The sequence below is a fragment of the Uloborus diversus genome, unplaced genomic scaffold (assembly GCF_026930045.1).
Source record: "Uloborus diversus isolate 005 unplaced genomic scaffold, Udiv.v.3.1 scaffold_536, whole genome shotgun sequence".
Lineage (NCBI taxonomy): Eukaryota > Metazoa > Arthropoda > Arachnida > Araneae > Uloboridae > Uloborus > Uloborus diversus.
The window spans coordinates 22,015-35,842 of record NW_026558721.1 but is presented as its reverse complement, the minus strand read 5'-3'; the positions used below and the strand labels follow the sequence as shown (position 1 = coordinate 35,842).

The following is a 13,828-nucleotide window of genomic DNA, read 5'->3' as shown; positions in this document are numbered from 1 at the left end:
TCAGAGGCTGTTCCTATTCACACGCCTTTCGTATTATTGTAACCATGTCCAAAAAAATTCATAATTGTTGAATTTTCGCCATAAGTTTTCCAACTTAAAAGTACTTCAGCGAAAAAGCATTAAAGCAATTAAGCAATATCTTAGAAATATTTAAACTCCCTACAGTAATATTTCTTTGGGAGAAATGCCACCAAGAAATTAGTAAGTTAAAAGTACCTTTTAATTTATAAATAAGAACCGTCCAAAATTATCGCTAGTATTCCAAAGATGTGATTAAAACGATCTGTATAAGAAAATAGCATTTATAACTCGTACATACAGTTCGAAAATTTGGAAGATAATTTACAAAACGAAATTTCGAAACATGCATTCAATTTGTAGCACATTCGCCCATGAAAATAAAGGACTGATAAAAATTTCTTGTTCTTTTCTGACATTTTTTTTTACATGTGACCTTCAATTCAACTACAGATAAGTTTCTATTTCAAAATAATATTTGTACTCATGATAGATTAAACAACACAAATAGTCTCGTTATTGACTAGCTAGCGAAAAGGGAGTTAAATTTTTTTTAAAAAATCATAGAAATATGATATTTTTTTTTCTTCCTATTTCCAGCAGACTTTCCTGCAAGACTAAATAATCAGTTTCCCATAAATGCTGTAACACAGAATTCATGTCTTGAACGTAATATTGTATGAAGAGAGCTGCATTACGTCTGCAAAGACTGAACTATTGCCGAAATTTTCTTGTGGGTTAAGACCCGTTAAAGATGTTTTACTTATCGACGATAAATACAAGTTTTGTAAATCTAATTTTATCCTGCTATCCTTTTGACTAGAACAAGCTTCATCCACCCACGCTTTAACCCTGCAACTGATTCCCTTGTTATGCAGAATCATGAGACTGCTGTTCGATGGTACTTCGAAATCATCTTCAGCAGGCAAAGTTCTGAAGTTCAGCAGTTCCACATTGCACGGAAATGAGGTACTTAGGAATTCCACTTTTGGTTTCAAATTCCGCTGCTCCGGACTTTGAGTTGCAACGACCACGGGTGGATCGGAAAGGAATGACGACACGAAATGCGAATTGAGCGAAAGGGTTGGAACCTCATTAGCTGCTTCTTCATTCATTCCTTCCAGAAGCAGCCAGAACTCTGACAAAGTCTTCTTATTGTCCAACACGCCCTCGCCCAAGCCCCTGTTATCGTCCCCTCGAAGCCTGCGATCGAGCATCACTTCCAACCACCCTGAATTGACACTTGCCACGCCATGGGCGTGGGAAAGAAGTAAGGTGAGACGAGATTCTGCATCTTCTAGGAACGTTGCAGACGTGGCTGGGTAGTAATTTGCTTCCAAAGGAAGGTAGCTGAGGGTTTTCCGCTTTATCATTTGGAATCCATTTGAATCCGTGTAAAACACATTGCCGCTCTTAATATCAGTTTTTATTCTGAGAAACAATTCAAGATTCATGTCAGGTAGTTGCGCAATGTCAGATAATATTTCTATTTGTACAGCTTTTCCCAAAATACCAGATGTATGGTAAACTCTCTGAGTGACTGTTACAACATTCGAATAAACAGCCGTCACTTCTGAACACAAAGGACCTTTCACTGTCCGAATAATGGGATATCTACCAGAGATATTTTGCACGGGATCCGTCGTTAATGGATGGAATAAATAAGCACCACTTCTGAATTCTTCAGACTTATAGGCTTGGAGCAACAGGTTCACTTTATTTATGATATCGTCTTCTTTCATTTCGACGCTTTGAATTAAACCACTTTGCTTGGAAAATCGGGCAACGAGGGATGGAGAGGACACTTCTATGTCCACATCCGTGGGGCTCTGGAAAGAGAAAATGGAATTTTGGGGCTGCTTAGCAAAAGCGTCGTTCAGCGTAATAGCCACTTGGGATCGAGGACGAGGCACTCGTTCAGTTGGCATCACTGTGAAGGTCATCAGTGACAGGGGAGAGAGATCAGCTAAAAACAGAAGTTCATAAACGTCGCCTAAAACTTCGACAGTTCCGTTCCACGCTGGATTCACTTGTACAGGCACTTCATCTCCTTCGGGATTCAAAACTTTGACCGAGGCACTCTTCACCCTAATTCGAATGGGTTCTATGACGCGACGTGCTTTCGAATTAAATAAAACTATTTTCCTTCCTTGGGATGGTATGCTGAGAGGAACTTTCTGAGGCAGTTTATCAAAATGCGTCTGGTCGATGTCTGGATAAAGGAACGAAGTAAGCGGATGAGCGGGCCTCAAGTCCACAGACCGCTTCACAGCTTCTTCAGCCATTATGTACAAACTGGCATGAGCAATTATACCTTTCGCGTCCTTTATTCCGCGAAAAAGTCTCATGCCATAATCAGCCATCACAGCTTCCTTCGCTGTGCCTGTAATTGCGTCATGATGCTGAAATAAGCCTAAGCTGTCTCTGGCCAGAGTTAAATACGTATAATCTTGGTCCAACCGTTTATATAAATGCGGCAAATCGTGTTGCTTAACATAGGCCCTGGATACTGAATACAAAATTTCGGCACTGCGCAACCAGTACTGAAGCTCACGACACAAATGTTTCCAGTACGGCCGCGTGGTGAAATATCCACTCCAGTACGAAGGATGGCCTTCTCCGTAGATGTCTCCATAAGCGTGGAAATCACCAACTAGGCTCGGAATGTTGTCATAACCCAAGAAATTCATTCTCTTATGGACAATGTTAAAGTAATCTTTCAACGTCCCGAACCTCACTCGAGCGTTCCAGTCCGGTCTGGAATTGATGTACTGCATTATCTTCGCGTAATTCTCGTACTGCTGATCCCATTCCTCGTCGTGATTGTAACGAAAGTCGTCCCCGAGAGGCACCAGAGCAACATTATGAGGAAACAAGGAACCGATTCTACCATACTGTCCCAAGAGCAGGTCTGCCCTCTCTGCCAATTTTTCAGGAGTAACGGGCGTTGCTCGACTTTCGGAATATTCGCCAGGGATGCGCCTGAAATCGAACTGTAAGCACACGTCAGGATCTGGCCCGCATGAGTGCTTGATGCTGTACAGATCGAACGGCATCATTTGGCACATTATGTCGGACGAATGATTGTTGGGCCCGAAGTTGTCAAACTCTTGGCGCCACCAGTAGTTCAACTGCCGCTTTTCTGCGAGGTATGCCTTCCACGCATAATGTGTGCGTTGAATGACCATGTTGTGCATTCCGGCAGCTCTCAGGATGTAAGGAACCGTTGCAGAGTGCCCGAAGGAGTCCACAGACCAAGCTGAGTGAGGTGCAATGCCAAGGTTCGTCTTCATCCACTGGTGGCCTTCCACCAATTGGTCCACAATGGCGTAGTAGTGGGCTGCTGCTTCGTCTGTCATCACCCAGCCTCCGGTTAAAATCTCCAGTTGGCCTTTCCGTAGGAATTGCTTTACTTGGTCCCTTAGATGAGGGCGATTCTTTAAGCTAGAAGAGGAAGGAAATTGCTGTTACAAGTGTATGTTATCAAAATCAGACACAGTTGCAAATAATTAAACAACCGAGACAGTTCATCGTCTTTTTTTTTTTTTGTATCATAATGCATAATTCTTATTAATGCAACTCCGACTGAATTACAATCGTTTTTATTTTATCAACATTTAATTTGCATTTGATTGACAAAATACCACAAAATAATGAGTAAGAACAGAAAAACTATCGACTCTGCATATAAAAACGATATGATAAAAGCAATTGAGAAAGTTGTACCATGGTAATTTAGTAATGAATGTTGATAATGTTGTTAAAGTTATGTTATACCTACGGTTCGTTTTATCAAGCTCTCTTAAGTTTCGCATATGGTTCGTTTTAGGAAGGCATCCACATTTTGTGATCCCATTAACAATCTTCTCATGGCTTCAGCGCTTCCTGACAGAATTTACCTTCTGGTGGCCGATCAAATCATTCCTACTCTGCAGATAAACTACCATCTTAAGATTGGCCAACAGTATCAAAACCAAAGGTTCTGGTAGGGAGTTGACCCCCAAGATCCCCCTCCCCGATGCGGCCCTGAACCGAAGTGTAATCTGGTTCTGGCAGCTTGAACTCCGAAGAGAAAAGAATTAATGGTTTCCATTTGATGAAACAGCCAATTTGCTTCAGCAATACGTTATGCGATGGTTACTGGTTTTATGCAAATATAAGAGTTCATCCTCTTTCTCTAAAATAGTGCTTTTCAACTTCTGGTCTGCGAGCAATTTTCATGAGGTCCTCGAACAGATAGTGAAAATTCATCTTGGATCTGGGAGCAAAAACTAATGCACACGTGCGCCTTTGGATTCATCTCATTTCCTCTATAGAGTAAGAGCACGTGAGTGCCAGACCTATGTCATAGTGTAAAGGCTCAAAATTTTTCTCCAAGGACATCATAGCAGGTAAGATAGGTTCGCTATTATTTAAACTGAGTCGCGTCGGCTTTGGCAGTAATTAAAAAAGCGTCATTGTAATGTAAAAGTAATGGAGAGTTTTTACCCAGAATGCATTACCCGAAATAATTTCCTCTACTTGCTGGGTATAGCCGCTAAGGACAAGGACGGATTCAGGGGAGGGTCAAAGGGTCAGCTGACCCCCCTGTGACAATTTTTTTTTACAACTATAATAAAATTTCAATTTTTTGAAGTCGAAAAAATCGTACTGGGAATCAATATCAACCTTTTCCCAACTGGTTTATAGCTGAAATCTCATATATTTCAAAGCTTACAGTAATGTGATCAGTTGTCTGCCTAAAGAAACTGGCAGTTGAGTTTTGATGAAAATTTGAGATAATATGATCCTTGGTGCAGTTTGCGTCATTAAAGATTTTGGATGGGGGAGGGGAGCTTTGAAAGGGTTGTGCTCCCATTTGACGGGAGGGGGGTTACTATCACCCTTGGAGGCGAGGCATCCCTGTTTAATTAATATTTCTTGTATAAGAGGTATAACATTGGCAATTGAAACTTGACCCCCCTTACAAAAATTTTTAGATCCGCCCCTGACTAAGGATGCTGGGTAAAAACCGCTTTCTCGGGTACAATTTGCAACCTCTTTCTACATGTGAATGGTGAATTTTCCAACCGGTTTTTCGGAGCTGGAGCGAGCATTTGCGAGGCACAAAAGTCTCTTGTGAACGCAGCTAGAGTCATTTCATGTCAAGTGACCTCCTCGTCTCCACCCGACCATCTCCGATTTGAACGAAATTTTATAAAGGTGCAGACATGCCTTTGAAACTCACCTGTACAAATTTTCAGGTTCCAAGACCCAAATCCCGAGGACCTAGGATCGAGATAAAGGGGGCTCCAAAATGGCGGATGAGGTTTGTGAAACGAATTGCCATGTTTGGCACGGTTTCCCCATTAGAGGACATTTTGGAACCCACTTTTCCTTTTCTTTTTGCGGTATCCTAGATCCTCATAATTTGTGTCTTGGAAGCTGAAAATTTGCATAGGTTCGTTTCAAAGGATGTCTGTATCTTTGTAAAACGTCCTCCAAATCGGAGATGGTTGGATGGGTACCACCAGATCACGTGACATTAAATGAATCTAGGATGTTTAGCTTTTTGCAGCAATTTTTGCACCTTTGCTACTGTTTCCTGCCAAAGCCAGCGCGACTAAGCTCAATTAATAGCGAACCTTTTCTCATATGCTGTGATGTCCTTGCGCAGAAAAATTTTAGGTCTTTATACTATGACCAGGCCCGGTTCTAGGGGTAGACGACCTAGGCGGCCGCCTAGGGCAGCAGATTTTAGGGGCGGCAAATTTCAAAATTGAAATTTTTTTTAAGAGTATGAATATCTGTTTCAGCGCCATAAGATTCACTGTTTCAATGCTAAAAATAATATTAATAATAATATGTAATAAATAATAATAATTTTGAGGGTGTACCAGTGCTTGGATATGCAAAACATAGTTCAGAATTTAACTAAAAACTAGCTGCGTCGCCCGGCTTTGCAAGGTCTACCTAGAAAATAAAAGATGTCAAATGACGCGAGTTCAACACTCAGGCTTGAACCAAAAAAAAAGTCGGTGAAATTTTGCGGCAGATTACGGAAAAAACCCCAAAAAGTAAACATTTTAAATCCCCTGATTACAGGAAAAGCCTCAAAACAAAAACAAGAATTTTACCTGTTCTCGAGAAAAAAAAAATGGCAACAGATCTTTTATCTCAATGATTTTCTTCACGCTATACATTTTACTAAAAGCATTGTTGCGCAAAGTTGAGATGAAGCACTGAATAATAATTTGAATGGAGGAAAGCCTTCGAAAATTAGGGATTTTATGTCGAAATCTAAGTGTCATAATTAATAGTTTTTAATTGATGTCTCCGCTAATTATTATCGTAGGATTATATTAAATAGCCAAACATGAAGACGGGAAGATTACGAATCCATCGATACCAGGTTCGATGCTCAGTTCACTGTCGTTCGGAAGGAGAAGCTTAGACATACATAGGTACATACGCTCAGTTTTTAATAAGATTCAATTCACTTTTAGAGGCGGCAAATTGAGCGATTTAAAAATCATTTGAAAATATTAATATCTGCTTCAGCGCCATAAGATGCACTACTTCAATGATTATAAAAATATAATTTAAAGTGTGTACCAGTGCTTGGATATGCAAAACCCAGTTGGGAATTAAACTAGAAACTCCTTTTAATTGTAAAAATTTTAGGGTCAATCCATGTGTAATCATATAGGAAAAGAAAAAAAAATATTGCTCACTATTTTTTATTTTTAAAATTTTTTGCCTGTTATTTAACTGTTATATTGGGAGTCTGAAACAGTGGTTTAAAAATTTTTAAACCTTCAGAAGTATTTTTGGCAACCACTTTTCAGTATCTGTGGAGTAAGACTTTTCATGAAAATAACACTTTACAAAAACTCCTAGAACTTTTTTATTTATGAATGTATCAAAATTATTTAAAAACCTTTAGATAAAATAAAAAATGGTCTAAATTTCTATAACAGTTATTTTTCTGATAAGTTTTAACAAAGTTGATTAACATCGACTTAAAAATAAGATTTTCCGCGTGAAATTCACATTTTTAGCATAAAAATATTAGTAGAAGAAAGTAAGACTAAATCTTACTATTTCCTCTTTGAATAGATATCTTATAGAACTATTCTCAGAAGCAGTGTGAAACGTCTAAAAAAAAAATCCTTTTTTTTTTTTTTTTTTTGGTAGTTTGTCAAATTTGCCATCTTAGAGAAAAAATGCTAAATTTAAGATTCAATATCCGAAAAGGGACTGAACGAAAATCTATGAAAATTTAACTGTATAACCTTCATATAGCAGTAAATATGTGGCAAAAATTTTATATTTGATCTCTTTATAGTTTTAGAAATATGGAGCCTCGAAATTGACTTTAAAATCACATTTATTTTCACACCAAGAAATAATCATATAATGCAAAATTTATTCTACTCATTAATCAAATGCTGTTTTGTGGTATAAACTAACCTTTTTACACGTAATGTAGGATATTTAAATTTACTTTCTCTTTCAGAAAATATACTTTTAAAATTTTAGAAACGACTCCATTAAAAAATCGAAATCGTTTGTTCATTTTTTTATTTTTTACTTGGTGAAGTCAAATTTTAAGTTTCTTCGGCCATTAAATTTAGACCTCTAAAACACTGGATATTTCCTTCAATCATTAGTTTTCATTGACTGAATGGATAGGGTCTGGTGCAGTAAAGTGGTCATAAAATCGTAGGTTTTCAACTTAGGTGGATAATAAATACAATAAACTCTTTAAACACTTCAACTTTTTTTGTTGTTATTTTACATTGCACTATTAAAGAACACGGTACATTAAATTTTAGGAAGAAAAATATTGATTTTAGTAGTTTTATAGCACTTTCTTTTCCCTATGTTTTTATGACCACTTTACCCCATGCGGTGGGGGAAAGTGGTCATAGCATGGGGTAAAGTGGTCATAGTTAAAAATAGATGCAAAACCATTATAAATAACTCTAATACTTATAAATTTCGGTTGTTTTTGTAGTTACAAGTATATGTACGAGTACATGCGTGTATACACGAATATATACGTGTCGTGTTATACACGAGTAAACACGTTCCTATATGAGTAGATACATGTATACATCAAATACATGCATGCACGTGTCTACTCAAGTATATACGTGTATATACCAGTATATAAGCATGTATACCTAATTATCTACAGGAGTGTATGCGTGTCTACACGAGTACATACGTGTCACGTGTATATACGAGTATATACGCGTATAAACGAACATAATATGCGCGTATGCATGTCGGCCTACAGAGTGAATCTAAGCTCTTGGGCAAAAATCAAAGGGGTGTGAGAGAGGAGATAAGAAGCAAAATCATAAGGAAGTTATAATCACTGCCGCGCTACATGCACACAAAGTCAGAAACTGATGGATGCAAAACAGGGCACAAATTTGTTGCACAAAGATGATTTTACCCAACATTTTAGTTTTTAAGAAATATTTAGAGTAGTTGTTAAAAGTAACGGCCTGTAGTAGCTCTAATACACGCATCGCAACAAAGGCGCAGCAAATGATGAAAGTTTTTCAAAAGTCTCGTTATTGCAACAGAGAGTGATCTGTGAATGCGACGCATGTATTACAGCTGAAGGCCGCAAATTTCATAAATCGCTTTAAAACTTTCTTAAGTCCTAAAATGTTGAGTAAAATTGTATTTGTGTTATATATATATATATATATATATATATATATATATATATATATATATATATATATATATATATATATATATATATATATATATATATATGTATATATATAAATTTGAATTTTTTTGCATCCATCAATTTCTCATTTTGCGTGCATGTAGCGCGTCAGCATTGTGTTTGTGACCATATGTTCCTTATTGATTCTTACTTCTTATCCTCTCGTCAAACACCTTATAATAATTTGCACAAGAACGTAAACTCACCCTGTATACTTTTATATTGTATGTAAGTGTCTACTCGAGTTCGTACGCGTATATACGTGTTTACCTGAGTTTATAAGTGTTCTTATATGCACGAGTATAAGCGAGCATATACGTGTATAGTAGAATGTATAGCTGTATGGATAAAAAATACTTGCAGATACCCATATACGTATTTATTTGTGCATTTATGTGACTACGTCTATGTACGTGCCCACACAAGTATATATGCGTATATATACGCATATACTCGTATATTTAACCCCGTTTACTGTAAAAACAATACAGATTAAGTAAAATTAATATTTAATTTGTATATGCCTTATACTTAAAGATTAAGTGACATTAGAAGAACAATATTCGTTAAGCCTAATATTATGACCACTTTACCCCAACTTACTGAAATTACTCTAAAAAATTATCTAAAATAGATTCAGCTAACTGCTAATGAGTAAGAGTTCTTGTGACATGTAGGAAGCTTCCTGTGCAGTCAATCAGTTCCAAATTCTAACAAACAAAATTTCCCAAGGAAGTTAAAAGCGGTGTTTAGATTTTAAACTTTTCAATGTTCAAGCAAAATATTTTTTTTTTTTTTACCAAATGAAATTTTGCCAGTTGTAAAATTTTGTATTCAAAATGCAGTTTCTAACTGCCTTACTCTAAAATAAAATTTTCACATTCATTCGAACATTTATTTCCAAGCTATAGCCATTTATTTGACGTATGACCACTTTACCCCATTGACCACTTTCCCCCACCAGACCCTACTAAGAGTTTCTAATTCTTTAAGAGTTTCTCTTCAGCCATTAAGATATCCATTTCTTCATTAAACTAGTTTATTTTCAGAAGTACATCGATTACTGACGTCTGCGTCATCCATATCGATGTTTCCAAAAACATTAATGTTTTTACCATTAACTTATTGACTTTCATGTTTAACATCGATTCTTCCTGTTTTTACGTTGTCAAAGTTCTATTTTGAAATGGGAAAAGAATAAAAGAAACAAAAGTTAGACTTATAAAACTTCAATAATAATGAAAGTTGCAATGAAATATTAATCAGGAATGACTACATTTGCCCCCAATGAGAGAATTTGTTTAATGAGAATCTTATAGCACGTCCAGAAAAATATAGAATTAATGTAGAAGGTATAAGTTAACAACTTCTTTTTTTAAACAGTGTAAATAGTGTTCGTACCTACAAATAGTTTTAGTTTTCTTTGATAAGCAGCATATTTTTTAAAAATATATCTCACTATTACTGTTAGTGGAGGGCCATTCCAAGGTAAACGGCCATTTTGTCCCGCACGTGATGCGACATATATTTCATGAAAAATAATCCTCATAATGATCGAGCAACGCTTCTGACGTCATCAACAATGAAACTCGCGCCACGGCATGATTGTTTGAAAATATGTTTAGGCAATGCTTAGCAGGGAAAGGCTGTATTGTGACAAGGCTGAACTGGATCCGGTAGCTTAACTGTTTTACTCATAGACTAATAATAAGAGTAGACCGAGCTTTCCCAGACTTGCTGATGAAAAAATTGGTTCATGGATACATCATGTGACTAGTGGGAGGCTTGGCGAAAACTTTGGCAGCATGGTTGCTAGATGGCAGGATTATCTATAGTTTGGCACTCGACATGTATTTTAAGACGTAATGTGTTTTGATTATAATTTTTTCCAGGTGCAGAGATTGAACTGTTTTTCTTTAGTTATGCATTATTTTGACATTAGTAATTAGTTTTTGATCACAGTTTTCAGTAACTTTTATTTCATTTGGAACTGCTACGTCAGCGTTGGCGTGAACGTAATGGCGTAAACGTTTTGCGTTAACGCAAAAATGTACTAATCGGGTATCTTAAATTAAAATTGTAAGTAAAAATCTTACCGTTTGCCGATTTGTTTTGTGTGCTTGCGTCTTTAATTGCTTAGAGAGTTATTGAAATTGGTTAAAGAAAATGCACAATACTATCTAAACGAAACACTCACTATATTAACAAAATATTTACAACTTAGAATAACAAATTTACAAATCGGACTCCATAAAAAATCATTCTTCCGTGTTCCATCAATTCTATTTATTTTATTTCTCGCGAGCGCTGATCGTCTGCTACGATCAACGCCCGCTGTTGCTAGGATATCCACCAGTCACATGGTTTGGTTTATGATCAGCAAAAGGGTTGCCATAGCTCGGTCTATTCTTATTATTAGTCTATGGTTTTACTGGTAAGACTATGTCAATTGAGGAGAATGAATAAACGAGAAAGGGGACAACAATGAACGCTATCTACTGGAGTTTAGGGTTAATCCACTGGAGCTAGGGTTAAAATGTCAACAATCAAAATATCACCAAACAGGCAATTGCTCCGTTCAGATGTAGAAGCAATTTTCACCCGTCATATCTCGACGGGCACTTTTCTAGTACTTTAATATATTAATAAACATTTTTTTTTCTGCGTAACAAATTACAAACTTATGTGTGAGTTCTCAAGCAAAAACTTCCGCCATTATCTTCAAAATTATTACTTTTTGCCGAAATATACGAACCGTCACGTGCAGGACAAAAGGTCGACTTTTTCGTGGAGTGGCCCTGGAACAGATTTTAAATCGTTGCAAATACATAAGATCCTCGATCAGTCGTGAGGTCGTGGGGCCAAATGTATGCCTCCTCTCTGGAGAAAATGACAGCTGTTATTACTGTACTAGCTGCGTCGCCCGGCTTTGCACGGTCCACCTCGAAAATGAAAGTTATGTCAAGTGACGCGTGCTCAACACTCAGGCTTGAACCAAAAAAAAAAAAAGTCAGTGAAATTTTGCAGCAGATTGCGGAAAAAACCTCGAAAAGTAAACATTTTAAATTCCCTGATTACAGGAAAAGCCTCGAAACAAAAACAAGAATTTTACCTGCTCATAATCGAGAAAAAAAAATGGCAACAGATCTTTCATCTCAATGATTTTCTTCACGCTATACATTTTAATAAAAGCATTGTTGCGGAAAGTTGAGATGAAGCATTGAATAATAATTTGATTGGAGGAAAGCCTTCGAAAAATAGGGATTTTTTGTCGAAATTTAAGTGTCCTAATTGATAGTTTTTAATTGATATCTCCGCTAACTATTATCGGAGGATTATATTAAATAACCAAACATGAAGACTGGAAGATTACGAATCCATCGATACCTGGTTCGATGGTCAGTTCACTGTCGTTCGGGAGAAGCTTGGACATACATAGATACATGCGCTCAGTTTTTAATTATATAAGATTACCGTAACCCACGGTATTACACCGCATTAGCCGGCATGCCGGAAAAAAGCGAGGATGACCATAATGCCGGGAAATTCGAATTTTCCGGCATGCCGTATAATTTGAGGTTTATTTTGCAACAAAACTATAATAAATTTCTACATTCAGTTCCAATCAAAAAGTAAACCTTTGCTACTGCGTTTCGTTCATAATGTTTTTTAAAAAAAATATTTTTGGTTCCTTTTGGAGAGGTATATTCAATTTTTATTTAATGAATAGCTATGGCAAATTCTTTAGCACTGGCTAAGGGGCAGTAACTTACTGCCTAATTGTTTGCTTAGTTTTAATTTTCTTTACTAATAATAAAGCTGAAAGTCTCTCTGTCCTAGATGTCTGGATCTCTGTGACGCGCATAGCGCCTAGACCGTTCGGCCGATTTTCATGAAATTTGGCACAAAGTTAGTTTGTAGCATGAAGGTGTGCATCTCGAGGCGATTTTTCGAAAATTCGAATTTTTTTTTCTATTTCAATTTTAAGAACATTTTCCGGAGCAAAATTATAAGATGGACGAGTAAATTACGAAATTATCATGACGTGGAATGGGAGAGCGAATGAACATAGCCAATTGGCGAGAAATTCATCATCCATTATTTGTAAATATACAGGCGAACCGAATGACCTTTTAATTTTCAACTACGGGCAAAGCTGTGCGAGTACCACTAGTATTTTTATAAAATTATTCGTCATTGAATAATATTTTTCTTGCTAAAATAACAAACGGCATTTTTAGTTAATATTTTTACACAGTTAAACTGTTTATTAATACTAATAAGATATGTATAGAACTTATATTCATTTTTAAGCTGAACATATTTTTATAGTATTATTATTTTCCCCTAACTTCGAATTTTCCGGCAGGGCGGAAAGGGCCCGAAAAATGTTATTGAAAATCTGATGACCCCAGAATTTTGTGGCATGCCGGCTAATACGAGGTAATATAATACGGTATGTGTAGATATGAATTTAAGAAAATGTAAACTGATGCTTCAAATCGTTGATCGTTTTTGGTTGATGTATTAATGCAGACTTTATCACAAAAAAAAAGCAACAAACAGTAAAATGAGCATTACTCCGGTCCGGAGGAAGAAAGGTTACAGCAACAAAATTTGGCCTGTATCTAGCAGTGAAATCTGAAAGTAGGACCACAGTAAAATATTTGCATACCCACACACAATGGTCCAACAAAATGCAGAAATATGCTTCCAATATTGATGAATATTGAAACATACCTGTTCCACCACCTAGAAAAGAAGGATATTTCCGACCAAACAAACGTCATGTCTTTGTATTTATTCAGTTTGTCTGCCATATTGTTGAGGATGTGAGCAGTGTAAGCCATGAAGTAGCCATCAAACGTTTTCAACCATCCAGGGTCGTTATGGGAATGAGGCACCACGATAACCTGAGGAGAGAGAAAAAAAAAAGAATGTTGCAGAGAAGAGTATCTTGGCGGTAAAAATAGAGAAAAATCATTAAAAAATAATTTGTATTGTAGCAACGATACGATAAAGCCCGAGGGCTGTTCGATTTTAGCCGGGTCAAAAATGGCCTGCCGACTTTTTTTT

The 13,828-nt window shown here is 36.7% G+C and overlaps 1 protein-coding gene across 1 annotated transcript; it reads right to left on the bottom strand.

Moving 5' to 3' along the window:
- Positions 1-601: 601 nt before the first annotated feature.
- Positions 602-13,617, bottom strand: LOC129233569 (alpha-mannosidase 2x-like). Its single transcript, XM_054867579.1, has 2 exons — positions 13,493-13,617; positions 602-3,462 (listed from the first exon to the last, which is right to left on the bottom strand). The coding sequence occupies exons 1-2, from the start codon at positions 13,600-13,602 to the stop codon at positions 675-677; spliced, it is 2,898 nt and encodes a 965-aa protein (XP_054723554.1). The 5' UTR covers positions 13,603-13,617; the 3' UTR covers positions 602-674.
- Between the last annotated feature and the right edge of the window lie 211 nt (positions 13,618-13,828).

What these genes read in the sequence shown, in the direction of transcription:
- LOC129233569 (XM_054867579.1), bottom strand. Translation starts at nt 13,602, where the DNA reads ATGGCTTACACTGCTCACATCCTCAACAATATGGCAGACAAACTGAAT. An exon ending in TTTTCTAGGTGGTGGAACAG is followed by an intron (nt 3,463 to 13,492) that starts GTATGTTTCAAT and finishes TTCCTCTTCTAG; the next exon opens with CTTAAAGAATCGCCCTCATC.